Genomic DNA, 14874 nt, shown 5'->3' on the forward strand with positions numbered 1-14874 from the left:
TCTGCTGTTCCATTTGCCCTGTATGCTCACATTCTTTACTCAACTCTCTTTATTTAATGTTAATCTTTGAAATTTCCAGGTGACTCAGATGGTAAAGAATCTACTTGCAGTACAACATACACAGGTTGGTTCGATCCCTGGGACAGGAAGCTCCTCTGGAGAAGGCAATGGCTTCCCATTCCAATATTCTTGCCTGGAGAGTCCCATGGAGAGAGGAGCCTGGTGGGTTACAGTCCATGGGGTCCCAAAGAGTGGGATACAACTGACTACCTAAGCACACACACCCTTCACAGCAAATGTCAATACACTACTGTGGGGGGATTAAAACACGTTTGCCACTGGAGTGAGACTTGAAATGGAAAGAAAAGGTCCAACACGCTACATTCTGAAAGTTGCCAGATTGCACAATCTAGGAAAATTAGATGTGAGTGAAGAATAACACTGCTGTTTTGAATGCTGGGTTCTGGTCAGGAGGGATTTCCCAAACTTTCTTTCCTTCTCTCTCTCTCTTTTTTTTTTTTTGCTTCCACCTCATTTCTCATTTGCTCCACTGGCCAAGTGTCAGTATATAAAGCACCGGCCCCATCTCCCAGGCAGGCAGCACAGGCAGCTCAGCTTCACCAGGAGCCTCAGCAGCAGGTCACAGCCAAAGGTGAGGAGCTAGAACTCTCCAACACTTCTCCTCTTCAGAGACTTTCTCTTCAGCAGCATTCTTGTGCTGCAGCCCAGCTCTCTGCTTCCTTCTTGAATCTACTGTCCTGACCATTAGTATCCAGCAGATTGAGCACTTCAGGGAGTAGGGCTCTCCTTGTCTGCGTCTCCTGTGCAGGCAGTGATGGGGTGGGCACGTGGGCCACAGACACCTGTGCCTCGTTCACCTCGTCTCGTATCACAGAGAGGCGGCACAAACAGACTCCTCTTGCCTTTGGGAAACTTGCAGTGCAGCTGGGTTTCTGGCTGATAGAGGATGACTGGACTGGAAAGTGGTTTATGCTAAAATCACGTTGCAATCCTTCATGCAGGAAATAACTAGGATTCCCAAGATTTAATGGAAATGAGAGCTGGATCCTCCGTGTTACAACCTATCCTCTATCTATCTATCGAAATAAAATTCAGAGGGGTTTATGTTTGGAATGTAAGAGTGTATCCACATTACAACTCAGCCCCAAGCCCTGTCATTCTTGGTTGAGTCCACTCATCTCTCTGTTGCAGGATGAACCTTTCCACGGGCATCATTTTCTGCTTCCTGATCCTGGGCGTCAGCAGCCAGGGACTGGGGACATTCCTCAGGGAAGCTGGTCAAGGTAAGGACGAAAGGATGGGCCAGGGGAGGCTGTGTCTGCTTCCTCAGGATTCACCTGAAAAGAGGACACATCCCCACAGGGCAAAGGCTACAGGTGGGCAGAAAAGGAGTTTAGTTTTCATGGTAGCACTTCCCAGAGCTTTTCTGGCCAGCTTTGCACTCTTTCTGGGCATCCCCAAGCCCGAGGTCATATAAAGTTTGAGTCTGTACCTTCAGCTGGAGTGAGGAAGATATCTGGAGGGCAGGGTACATGTTCCCAAAATGCCAGTAAGGCTCTGCTGCCCCCTCGTGGGCAACTAGAGATGGTTCATTTCCAAGTCTGGAGCAAAGAAGTGGATGCAACCACTGATACTTTCAACTAAAATACCTGATTTTTTAGTAGCTGCTCAGGACTGTCTAAGAGCTATATGTGCAGGAATCGACTCGTTTTCTCCCTCAGGGTTTAATCATTGAGTCCTGCAGTGTAGGGACCATTACCCTTTATCAGAGAACCTGCTGCCCCAAGACATTAAGATAGGTTCCAACGTCCTCCAGCAGAGCAGGATTGAACCCAGTATCCTGAGACCTTGCTGTTAACTTCGGCCCTTCTACTGCCTCCCAGACAAGAGTACACGTGGAGGGTGAGGGGTCTGTGAACACGCGTCCTGCTCTTTATCTGAGCAGATGGCAGAGAGTGGGGGTTGCTGCCTTTGGAAGGAAACCCTACAGAGTTCCCCTCCCCAGAATAAATGGCAGCATGAGTTTCCACGATGACAGTTCTGCTGAGGCGGAGACCTGGTGAGAATCCTACAGCAAGAGACATAGACCTCAATAGCCAGAGCAAAATGGCCATAATTTATTTCCCAAAACTATTTGTTATTATTTTTCTGTGATAATTACTGAATAATTGTTTTAAGAGTTTGTTCTTAATTCCATCTAAATTCACACAGACCCAGATAAAAGTATCTTCCATCTCTTAGTTCAGTGTTGTTCAAGGATGACTTGCATGAGAATCACCCATGGTCTGGGGGGCTTTGTGGAATGCAGGTGCCTGGATCCACACATGGTCCCTTCCCTGAACCACAGTCCCTGGGGCTCTCTGCAAATCTGTCCATTATTGAGCACCCCACTTGATTTTGTGCACAGGAAATACTAAGAACACTACCTGGTTTTACACCCAAGGGACAAATATGTTGTGCATTTGGAAGCTCTTATTAAGCAACTCTAGACTCCAGGGAACTATTTAAATCTGCAACTCAGGGTGAATAGCTATAGTAAGAATATCATAGCCCTCAGCAAAACTACAAACTTCCCTGGTGGCTCAGACGGTAAAGCGTCTGCCTACAATCCGGGAGACCCAGGTTCGATCCCTGGGTTGGGAAGATCCCCTGGAGAAGGAAATGGCAACCCACTCCAGTACTTTTACCTGGAAAATCCCATGAATGGAGGAGCCTGGTGGGCTACAGTCCATGGGGTCACAAAGAATTGGACACGACTGAGCGACTTCATTTTCTTTCAACAAAACTATTTTCATGAACACCTGAAATAGCTAATACCTAAAATAAAGATAAGTTATCTCACAGAGATATTACATAAACTATGATTATAATCCATATTATATTTTCCCCTTTTCCCTAATAAGCTAATCTTTTAAACCTTTGCCATTTTATTCTATCTAGGTTGGATTTTCTGCCCATCCTCCCTGATCTTCATCCTACTTTAGTTCCTTCATTTATTTATTTATTTTTGCCCTACTCTTCCGAGGACCAGAGAGGTGATAGTATAGTGAGCACCTACAATGTTCTATAAACTCAACCTGTATTTCCTCAGTTCTTCTGCATAACCACCCTGAGGGAGGCATTACTCCTCCATTTTACTGGAGGGACACTGAACTTTAGAGCTGGTGGTTCAGTGGCCCTTTTTCTGCATCTGATTACCCTGTTTCTTCAAAGCCCTCTTAGGGAGCTCACCTTTATCACCTGCTGATTTAATTCTGACAGTTGCCCATGTGCAAATATGCCCTGAGTATTCAGATGTACTCAGGCCTGAGTTGGTCTCCAGGACTGGATTTCTCCCCTTCACCAGGCTGGGAGTATCCTATATCCACAGCCTTTCTCAGTATCGTCCTTCTCAAGCTCTGGTCAGAGCCTTTCCTGCTTCTTTCCAGGTGGAGGTTCATTGTATAAGCAAATATCCTTTAAAGAAAGAGCATTGACCTCTTCTTCACACACATCACACACCTCCAGAAACAAAGTTCCATCAGACTTAGAATGAAATTAAACAGAATAAACCTTGCGCCAAGTGTGATACTCACAACTTCAGATCAGGGAAGGAAGTGAGAAGTAAAGAAGTATTCATTTCAAGCCAATATAATAATCTCCAAGGGCTTAGTCGAAGGCTGAAACCTAGAATCAGTGGGAGGAAATGATTTATTTCTCTCTTTCACCAAAACATGATCACATTCATCTCATCATTTTCTTTTCCTCCCAGGGGCTAAAGACATGTGGAGAGCCTACAGAGACATGAAAGAAGCCAACTACAAGGGTGCAGACAAATACTTCCACGCCCGTGGAAACTATGACGCTGCCCAAAGGGGACCAGGGGGTGTCTGGGCTGCTAAAGTGATCAGGTACCAGGGCCCCTGGGGATGCAGGGATGGGTGAGCAGAGCTTGGCTGTCTAGGACAACCTGGAGGGGCCAAGCCCTGGAGAAGTTTCTTATAGGCTGTGGGCCCTCCTACGATTAAGCACCCTCCTGCTCTGTGCCCAGTGTGAGGTCTGAGTGGCTGAAGAGCAGAGCAACTTGGTGGGACAGGCGACTCTCCACCCTCCCCCTATGGGTGCTATTCACCCAGCACAGGGCTGAGGTGGGCAGAGCCCAGGGAGCCTCAGGGTTGTAGCCCCTCTTTCCTTGGCTCCTCTCAGAGGCTTGATCTCTTGGAAAGAGGAAAGTTGGGGAGGGTGGGGCTGTGGCTCATAGTCCTGGATTAATCCCCTCCCTGCCCTCCTTTCCAGTAACGCCAGAGAGACTATTCAGGGAATCACAGACCCTCTGCTCAAGGGTATGACCAGGGAAGAGGTACGGAAGGATTCGAAGGCCGACCAGTTTGCCAACGAATGGGGCCGGAGCGGCAAAGACCCCAACCACTTCAGACCTGCTGGCCTGCCTGACAAGTACTGAGCTGCCTCTCTCTCTGCTCAGGAGACGGGGCTGTGAGTCCCCAGGGGCAGGGACACTGGCCTAGAGAGTTCTGTGTCCTCAGAAGGCAGCAGATCTAATAAATGCTTACGAGATGGAATCCTGAGACTGTGTGTCATTCTTGGTATAAGGACAGCCTGTTAGTTCCAGGACTGATGGCAGGACCCCGACGTGAAGGCTGAGCCTGTGCCTGTGTGTTTGGTTCTGGACACAATCTCAGCATTATTCAGGACAGACCCCTCTCTAGCCTCCCCTAATCAGACCCGCTCCCTCTCCAGGCCCCTCTGGGGACCCTGGGGCCCTTTCCAGGCCCTTCGCTGTCAGGCCTTCTCACTCCCTGCAGTCGTGTCCTGTCCCCTCGCTGTCGCGGGGTCTAGTCCCCTAGCCTGTCCTCGGAGCTCTCTGTGCGGGGCGTGGACATGGCCCAGGAGGACTGGAGGGTGGAATCCTGCTCCAGAGACTGCCACCTTGATCCCTGTTCATTTCTCAGCAGCACCTACAAGTCCAGCCACGAGCCACTCTCTGTCGGTGCCTCCGGAACCGCCTCCAGTGCTGCTCCCTTCCCTCTGTTTCCTTGCCTTCTACACGTTCCCAGCAACAAACGTGTCAAGAAGTGGAGGAATAGTGACAACATCAAAATTCAGAGCCAGGCAGCTTTGTTTGCGTTGAATATGATTCATGTCCTTGAGAGGAAGTCATTTTCCCCTCCTGGTCCTTTCTCAACCCAGGGAAGCCAGCAGCAGTTACCTCTTACTGAGGAAAACATTGTCTCTAATGGAAGGGAGTTGGGTCTGTTAGAGCACAGGAATTATGAGTGACTCTGTGAATCATAACAATGCTAAATATGTAAACACATACATACACATAAATAATGCACATGAGTTATAGAGATTATGATGAAATAAAATTGGTAAATGCATCAGAATCACAAGCAGAATTTCATAATGGAGAATAAAAGGGTGTATTATGAATACAGTCACAATGGATGTCAGTAATCTTTGTGTTCCATATTCCATCTGTCGTTGCGTTGTTCAGTCACTCAGTCTTGTCGACTCTTAGGGACCCCATAGGCTGCAGCACGCCAAGTTTCCCTGTCCTTCACGATCACCTGGAGTTTGCTCAAACTCGTGTCCATTGAGTCTGTGATGCCATTCAACCATCTCATCCTCTGTGGCCCCCTTGTCCTCCTGCCCTCAGTCTTTCCCAGTGTCAGGGTCTTTTCCAGTGAGTCAGCTGTTCGCAGCAGGGGGCTAATGTATGGAGCTTCAGCATCAGTCTTTCCAATGAATATTCAGGGTTGATTTCCTTTAGGATTGAATGGTTTGATCTCCTTTGATCAAAGTACTGATTAAAGGAGTTTGATCTGCTGTCCTAAGGACATTCCATTTTCCGTCTGTAAGTGTTCCATATTCCATCGGTTAATAATCCTATTCTGACCTTTTCTGTTCCATATGATTTCTTTTTCTCTCAGGACTGCACCTCTTTCAGGGTTGAACAGTGTGTTTCTAGCACTTAGCCTTGAAGACTATAGGCCCTACTAATCTCTGGAGAAAGAAGTTTCCTCAAGATAAGAAATAGAAATATCCCATCTCTCCTGCAGCTGCAAGAATAGCAGATAGAACAAAAACTGTATCTACAAAAGTTATTTCTAAGTAGGGAGGTTTCTTTTTTTATAACAACACCAACAAAAGAGATAGCAGAGATTGTCACTATGTCCTGTGAGAGCAACCCTGCAATAAAATATTTAATTTTTTAAGACGTTAATCTGTGTACTTGAAGCAAAATTATTTTTTGATGAAAGTTATTAGACTGGAAAAGGCTTCCTAAGTAACTCAGTGGTAAAGAACCTGCCTGCCAATGCAGGAGACATGGGTTTGATCCCTGGGTCAGGAAGATCCCCTTGAGAAGGAAATGGTAACCCGCTCTAGGATTCTTACCTGGGAAATCTGGTGGTCAGAGGAGCCTGGCGAGCTACATACAGTCCATGGGATTGTGAAAGAGTCAGGCATGACTGAGTGACTAAATGGCAACAACAGCAAGGACTGAGACTGGAAAAACAGAGAGCGGGGTCGTGCCAAGGCAAGGGCACAGAAGTGGGCCGGGCGGCGCTCCTGGACAGTAGAGTGATGCTTCACTGGGAAACTCAGAGAGGCTACACCAGCACTGTCCCTCCTTTATACACACGGCATGATGCAGGCGTCATTTTTTTCTGGTTGAATGCATACAACGTAACTGCTTATTTGCATTTTTCTGGTTGCTAATGATTTGTGCATCTCTTTGTACGCTTGTTACTTAGTGTGTGTTGTCTGTAAACTTTTTTTTTTTTATCCTTCCACCCATTTTTCTATTGCGGTTATTGTCTTTTCCTCAATGACTCATATACTCCTTGTATATTTGAGATATTAATTCCTTACCATATTTTAGACATTGTCTTTTCCTGTTCTCTATCTGAAAATAAATTCCTAATTTTCACAAAATTCACCATTTTCTGCTTTATGTTTTGTGCTTTTGAAGTTTTATTTAAGAATTTTCCCCCATATCTGGATCACAAATATATACGTGGATACTCTTTTCTACGAACTTTATAGTTTTACCCTCATATTTACATATTTAACACTTCTATAATAGAGTTGATATTCATATGTAAATTAGGTAAAGATCCAGTTTTTCTCTTTCCAAAGCTAATAAGCAAACCATCCTGTCTTCAGTGGTTTGTGATGTCTCCTTAATCCCACACTAGCATCCTGCACATGTGGCCCTAACTCCGTGCTCTCTGTTAAGTTCCATTGGTCAGAATGGGACTATCCTTTCCCTTTGCAGCATTAGATTAAAGTCTGACAGCACATTGTATCAGTGTTCACAGTCCCAGCAAATCCTCACCAGGCTGTTCCACTTGGGCTGGTGCAAACTGACTCCAGCCTTCTGCTGGATTTTGTGCCGAGAGACCTTGGTTCTCCTGTCACTCAGATTTGTATCATCTCCTTTGCCTCGAGAGAAGGCAATGGCACCCCACTCCAGTACTCTTGCCTGGAGAATCCCATGGATGGAGGAGCCTGGTGGGCTTCCGTCTATGGGGTCGCATAGAGTCGGACATGACTGAGTGACTTCCCTTTCCCTTTGCCTCATACCGTGTTAATCAGCACTAGTACTGAAGGCTGGAGAAGGCAATGGCACCTCACTCCAGTACTCTTGCCTGGAAAATCCCATGGATGGAGGAGCCTGGTGGGCTGCAGTCCATGGGGTCGCTGAGAGTTGGATACGACTGAGCAGCTTCCCTTTCACTTTTCACTTTCATGCATTGGAGAAGGCAATGGCAACCCTCTTCAGTGTTCCTGCCTGGAGAATCCCAGGGACGGCGGAGCCTGGTGGGCTGCCGTCTATGGGGTCGCACAGAGTCGGACACGACTGAAGCGGCTTAGCAGCAGCAGTACTGAAGGTATTATACATTTCCTCCCTTGTAAAATCTTACCGACATTAATATAAATTGAGTGAATCTATCGTGGTTCTTTTACAAGTTTGAGGAGTTGGTAGAACATCGTGGTTACCTAACATCTTACAGTGATAAATAGTAAATATTCCATCTATTGCCACCTTTTTCATGCCATTTACAAAGTTTATTTATTTTTGACTGTGCGGAGTCTCCAAGGCTGCTCTCAGGCTTTCTCTAGTTGCAGAAGGTGGGGGCTCCTCTTCTTTGCCACGCTTGGGCTTCTCATTGCAGTGGCTTCTCTTGCTGCAGGGCACAGGCTTTAGGCTCTCAGACTTCAGTAGTTGTGGTGCAAGGGCTTAGTTGCCCCAAGGCATGTGGAGTCTTTCTGGACAAGGGATCAACCTGGGTTGCCTGCTTTGGCAGGCGGACTTTCAACCACTGTACCTCCAGGGTAGTACATGTTAAATTAACCAAGACCTAGACAGTCTTCTCTTGATGGATGTCTAATTTCAGCCTTTCATTTGTGAGGCTAACTTCTTCCCAACGGTGATACTTTTGCAGGCTGTATTATTGGAAATATTATTGGAAATAATGCAGTCCTAGATTACTGTAAAAAATTTGAACTATGTATCAACACAATAACTGTCACATATTTTCTGCAATGCAAGAAAGGGGAAATGGCCACTAAAGAATATTCCATTTAGGTTTTTTCAGAACACCTTCCTCAAGTTCTGTTTTCTCATTCATAATTTCAAGAATAAAAACATGCAATTCCTTGAACATTTAATCACATTAATAATTTAAAAATAACTGGGCTCTTAAGATGCAGAAATCTTCAAGGATTTGTAATCTGTCATTATGAAGGGGTCTCAATAATAATTTTTTTTTTCAGAATTTTTTCTCTTGAATTGTAAATAAAAGGTATTAAATGTAACTCCTGTTCCAGGGAATACCTGAATTTGATTGTCCTTCTAATATATATTTTATGTTGTGTGAAAATTATGTTTATTATTTTTTCCATACTATAAATTAACACAAGATTCCAAAATTTTAAAAGCTCCAAAAATTTAAAAGCTCTAAAAATAAGAAAATTACTGTATTAGACAATGTTCTTCAGAGTAGCAGAACCAATGGGGTGTGCACGTGTGTGTGTATGTATATATTTATTATATGATGATTTGTTTTATATATAGAGAGATTTGTTATACACACACACATATATTTGTTATGAAGAATCTGCTCATATGATTATGGAGGTTAAGTTTCAATTCTGCCATTTGCAAGCTGGAGACCCAGGAAAGATGGTGCTATAATTCTAGACCAAGTCTGAAGACCTGAGGGTCTGAGAGCCAATAGCATAAATCCCATTCCAAGGGTACGAGAAGACTGATGGAGAAGACTGTGTTACTCTTGACAAACCCCACATAAATTATTTGGCACATTTTGCTATAGTCCTTGAGAAACCTTGTGATCTTATGGGACAGATGATCATGTTTTTTACAACTGAGTTAGGAGGAAGGAATATGTGAGAATTAGCTGGTAAGTGGAAGGATCAATGGATTAATTACATAACACAGTGGTTCTCTGGTCGAATGCTCTTCATCCATAGTTGGAGGGATAAAATTTATCTAGCAAGTGAATACTGTTTAAAATCTCTACAGGTCAGGTTATTTTGGTATATTTTTCCCTTCCATCTCTGATACTGAAAAACAATAGTTTGAAACATCTATTTATAAGCGAGTATAAGAAGAGTAAAGAATTTTCTAGCTATCCCCAAATTTGTGACAAGTAGTTCCCATTTTCCAAGTAACTTAACTAATTAGAATCAATGTATCATCACACTGATTAAACAGATTTCATAACTGCAATTATAACAATGTTGGTAATGATCATAATCAACATAAAAGTGCAACAGTATATTTACAGTATTTTTAAGAGTTTATGAAGTCTTTGTACTTTCAGTTTCAAGGCTGGTCCAACTCGGGCCAGCCCCACTGAATTAGGTTTAAATTACCTTATTTGTTGAAGACTTTCTTTGCTATGTTAATGAGCTCAGTATGGGACTTTTGAGTAACATGGGAATTCATTAAAAAGTTAAAACAGCGAGAAGTGCCAACTATATTTATTGTCACTTAACAATGATTTTTTTTTGTTGCAAAATCATTACATTTTAATAACTGTTCAGGTTAAATAATGGCAATGGATTTACTAGTGAATTAGGATATAAGCAGAGTTACAAGAATTGGTCTCCAAACCTTTATTCAGCTATCTTTTACCTGCATTTACCTTTGGTTTTTCTGATTTAACACTTCAGTTAAAATAGCATTATATAGAATTAATTTTCATTTTGCATATAAATTAATTTTTTCAAAAGCATAAATATAGGCCATTGGAAATGATGAATCAATTAGAGGGTGATCAAAAATTTAAAGTTTCTCTCAAATATTAATAAATATGAATTTATAAAATTTTACCTAACCATGATTAAAGTAGAAACAACATAACCATTACAATAAGAATTTTCCAGATATTTTGCTGCTTTTCACTAATCTTTCATATCCTGGGGCTTGTAAATTCTTCTGGTTTCAAGTGATGAAAGACAGAGAGTTTAGAAGTCAGTATTGGCTTTAAAAAAGCATCCTATTCTTTTCTTTTACGTCCTTGCATTATTAGCACTAGCAATTTAACATTGGTGGAGAGGGTGGCCATTCCCTTCTCCAGGGAATCTTCCTGATCAAGGGACTGAATCGGTGTCTACTGCATTGCAGGCAGATTCTTTACCATATGAGCCACCAGGGAAGCCCTGGTAAGTAGAATATTGGCACTTAGAGGTAATCCTTGTTCAATCTCCAGAATCTATGAATACACTTTTCCCTTGGTATTCAAAGGGGGTCGGGTCCAGGACCCTCGTATAAAATAGCAAAGTTGTTTTTATTGTCTTCTGACTCTTTTGTGACCCCCATTGACTGTAGCCCACCAGGCTCTCTGTTCATGGGGTTTCTCAGTCAAGAATACTGGAGTGGGTTGCCATTTTCCTCTCCAGGGGATCTTCCCCACCCAGGAATCGAATCTGTGTCTCTTTTGTCTCCTGCATTGGCAGGCAGATTCTCTACTGCTGAGCCTACAGGGAAGCCACCATATAGAAAATGGCTTAGTATTTGCCTAAAAAAACCTGTGTACATCCTCCTGAAGCTTTCCATCATCTCTAGATTACCTATAAAATCTAATAATGTAAATGGTATTCGAATAGTTGCCAGGACGTGGTAAGTTTAAATTTCGCTCTTTGGTAATTTCTGGAATTTAATTTTCTTTAGAATACTTTTGATTGATGGTGGGTTGAATCAGTAGATGTGGAACCCATGGATGTGGAGGGTCACCTGTATGCTACTTTAGTTGCAAAAGGGACTTTACAGAAGTAACTCAGCATGTGGAGTTTGTGTTGGTGACATTATTGTGGATCATTTGCCTGGCTCAGTCCAGTCAAATGAGTCCTTAAAAAGGAAGAACCTTTTCCAGCTGAGTCAGAGAGGAGATGGAAGAGGAAGGAGCAGAGACCTGACCCATCAGAGAGAGGCTTGCCCCCCTGTTGTTAGCTTTGAAGCTGGAGGAAGAGGGGACCATGAGTCAAGGACTGCAGTACCTTCTAGAAACTGGGACTGGTCCTTGGCTGATAGCTGGCAGCAGCAGCATCCTAGGACCTTGGTCCCAAACTTCAAGACCAACCCAAACTAAGAAGGAAACGGATTTTCCTCTAGGGTCCCTAGATAGGAATGCAGTCTGCAGATGTTAGTTTGGTGAGACCTGTATTGGACTTCTGAACTGTAGAACTCTGAGATAGTCAATTTGTACTTTTTTAGCTGCTAATTTTGTTATGGCATCAATAGGACACAAATGTAGTATCTTTCAAAACCCCATCTTAATTAATGTCTGAGTATGAATACAGAGCAGAAAATTATGTGAATGCTTCATTCCTGATGATTCTGTTCTACTTTTGCAGGACTGAACCCAGACTCTTGGCAGTGAAAGTACAGAGTCCTAACCACTGGACCACCAGGAAATGTCCCCTTCTATCTTCTTGTGATCTGTAAACATTTGTCCACAGCTCTACCTTTTGACAGACAATATTCTTTCTTTTTGGATATTGTTCTTTTATCATATTCTGAATCCATTTTGAAGACAGTAATTTCTCTTCCTGCTCTCCCATGACAGATTCTCTGCCAATTCTTAAGGTCTTCATCTTTGTCTGTGTAGCTGGAATATTCACGACCACACTGGTAATGACTTAATTTTGATCTCTGAGATGCCTCTTGTCTTCTCCCTCTTCCTAAACTCTCTCTTTAAAATTTTTTTTCTTTTTTTGGGCTTCAGGGGGTCTTTATTAAGTGATGCTTTAGTCTCAAGTCTCTGCCAGGGACTGGAAGTGGGAGTGACCCCAATCTTTTTAAACTTATTTTTTATCTTTTTGGCCATCCCATGCAGGATGCAGGATCTTAGTTCCCTGACCAGGGATTGAACCCTTGTCCCCTGCTTTGGGAGCACTGAGTTTTAACCACTGGACTGCTCAGAAAGTCCCTTAGGCTCTCTTTTTAGATGCTTGTCCCCACTGTACCTGTATATATACATATAATTATATATATATTTTAAAAACTAGTGATGTAGTTTGGGAAAGACACTTAATCTCAGTGAACCTCAGTTTTCTCCTCTGTAAAATGGAGATAAAAACATCAGCTTCTTAGGAATTCCCTGGCAGTCCAGTAGTTAGGACTCCATGCTTTCACTGTCAAGAGTTCAATCCCTGGTTGTGGAACCAAGAGCCCTCAAGCTGAGGTGGTGTGTGGCCGAAAAAAAAAATCTGCTTCGCAAGGTTGTTAAGAGGGTTAAATGTACATACTTAATTACATGTATGAACATGAGTTTATGTTACTCCTTCCTCTTCCCTGTTTTTGTGTTATATTATTTACAGTATTTGGCTGTTAGGGATGATTCCTATCATCCTGTAAATTCTTAAAACACTCAGAAGATTCACTTTTAGTTACATGTAGTTGCATGACTTAGATTATCTCTGTTAATCCTACTTCAACTAAAAAAAAAAAAAAAAGAGGAAAAGCACAAAGGATATTCCCCATTCCACAAATGAGAAACTAAGATGAGAGAGGTTACTTGTTACCTGATAAAAAAGTGATAGAGTCAGGCTTAAAATTCAGGTTTTCTGACTCCAGTTCAGTATTTTTCTTTAATTCATTCAGTTCTGCGTATGAGATGGTCCAATTAAGGTTCCTGTTATTTTCTTGATGTCTGACTTGTCTGCTCTGGACCTTGACTATAATACTTGGCATCAGATTAGGCACAAAACTTTTTCATTTCTTCTTACATATTTTGATTTTATGGTCTTCAAGCATGCCTTACTCCATATTGTGTCCAAGAGTTGGAAAAACCATTCTTAGCAAGCAACCTTTCAAGGTTTCCTGTGCAATAAGGACACAATTTTGTTGATTGCATCTCTCAAAACTTCCTTTACCTTTTCATTCCTTAGACTATAAATGAAGGGGTTCAGGAGAGGGGTCCCCATTATGGTGAGGACAGCAGTCACTTTATCAAATTCCAGGGAATGACTCTGGCTGGGTCTCACATACATGTTGCTCCCGTAGGCAATGGAAACGACAGTGATGTGAGAAGCGCAGGTGGAAAAGGCTTTCTGACGCCCTTGGGCCGAGGGGATGCGCAGGATGGTCGAGATGATGTAGGAGTAGGACACAGTGGTGATCACCAGCGAGGTGAGGAGGATGAGAGAAGACAAGAGAAAGCTTATCATCTCAAGGAAATGAGTGTCTATGCAGGCCACCTGCAGCAGAGGGGCGATGTCACAGAAGAAGTGATGAATCTCCTTATGGCAGAAGGGCAGCCTGGACAGCAGAATGACCGGGCAGAGCACCGACAGGAAGGCCCCCACCCAGCAGCCCAGAACCAGCAGGAGACACAGCCTGCTGTTCATGATGATGGTGTAGCGCAGGGGGTTACAGATGGCCACATAGCGGTCAAAGGACATCACCACGAGCAGGATGAACTCCACGGTCCCCAGGAAGAAGAAGAAGTATGTTTGGCTGATGCAGCCTGCAAGAGATATGGTCTTCCTGTCCTTGAGGAGAAAGGATAACAGTTTTGGGGTAACTGAGCTAGTGAATAAAATGTCCAAAAACGACAAATTACTGAGGAAGAAGTACATTGGGGTTTGGAGGCGACTATCAGCCCATATTAGGGAAATGATGACACCATTTCCGGTTAGAGTGAGCATGTACGTAAACAGCAGGACCACGAAGAGGAAGATCTGGAGCTTCTGGAGAGCAGGGAAGGCAGTCAGGATGAACTCGGTCACCGTGGTCTGATTCTGCACATCCATTGAGTGCAGAGCAAGGCGGGCAGCATGTCTCTAAAAACAAACAAACAAAAAAACTGAAAATAAAGATGAAAGTCAGAATAAATAGGCTTTAAACTTCCAGTAGCATCGAGAAGATATAGTAGAAAGAGCTCTGAATGGAGAGTCAAGAGTGAATGTTTCCATCCTGTCTCTGACCCTAATAAATGGAGGATGTTGGATAAATGACACCCGTTCTCCAGTCTTCCCATATTTAAAATTTTTGGTTGATGGAAACTATCGTCATAGTTCCATAAAGCTTGGTGACTTTTTAAATTTTTTTTTTAATAGAATGCCTCTTTTCTACTTCCCTCTTCCTGACTTCTGTTTTCCAAGCTAAGTTCTGAGCATAAGAGGAGATTAATTTGGAAATCAATTTGGAAAACAGAGAAAATGGAAAGCTAATAAAGCTGAGTTAGTTTCCTTGAGGTTTCTTTTTCATGTTTTCAAGTATTGCTTAAATCAAAGAGCAGAGAAATGAAAATTGTACAGTCAAATGAGAGGGAACGTGTATTTGTTTCTATTGATACTTACATTTGTTATTGGTATTAT

At 43.0% G+C, this 14874-nt stretch overlaps 2 protein-coding genes across 2 annotated transcripts; one reads left to right on the top strand and one right to left on the bottom strand.

Annotated features, from left to right (window-relative positions):
• Positions 1-445: 445 nt before the first annotated feature.
• On the top strand, positions 446-4580 carry LOC138426495 (serum amyloid A-3 protein). Its single transcript, XM_069565085.1, has 4 exons — positions 446-652; positions 1213-1304; positions 3773-3911; positions 4297-4580. Exons 2-4 carry the CDS (start codon positions 1214-1216, stop codon positions 4460-4462), a joined length of 396 nt encoding a protein of 131 aa, XP_069421186.1. The 5' UTR covers positions 446-652; position 1213; the 3' UTR covers positions 4463-4580.
• Positions 4581-13365: 8785 nt separating this feature from the next.
• LOC138427163 (olfactory receptor 6M1-like) lies at positions 13366-14307 on the bottom strand. Its single transcript, XM_069566494.1, has one exon. The coding sequence runs from the start codon at positions 14305-14307 to the stop codon at positions 13366-13368; it is 942 nt and encodes a 313-aa protein (XP_069422595.1).
• Between the last annotated feature and the right edge of the window lie 567 nt (positions 14308-14874).

Source organism: Ovis canadensis, chromosome 21, assembly GCF_042477335.2.
Source record: "Ovis canadensis isolate MfBH-ARS-UI-01 breed Bighorn chromosome 21, ARS-UI_OviCan_v2, whole genome shotgun sequence".
Lineage (NCBI taxonomy): Eukaryota > Metazoa > Chordata > Mammalia > Artiodactyla > Bovidae > Ovis > Ovis canadensis.

What these genes read in the sequence shown, in the direction of transcription:
- LOC138426495 (XM_069565085.1), top strand. Translation starts at nt 1,214, where the DNA reads ATGAACCTTTCCACGGGCATCATTTTCTGCTTCCTGATCCTGGGCGTC. An exon ending in CCTCAGGGAAGCTGGTCAAG is followed by an intron (nt 1,305 to 3,772) that starts GTAAGGACGAAA and finishes TTTTCCTCCCAG; the next exon opens with GGGCTAAAGACATGTGGAGA. An exon ending in TGGGCTGCTAAAGTGATCAG is followed by an intron (nt 3,912 to 4,296) that starts GTACCAGGGCCC and finishes CCTCCTTTCCAG; the next exon opens with TAACGCCAGAGAGACTATTC.
- LOC138427163 (XM_069566494.1), bottom strand. Translation starts at nt 14,307, where the DNA reads ATGGATGTGCAGAATCAGACCACGGTGACCGAGTTCATCCTGACTGCC.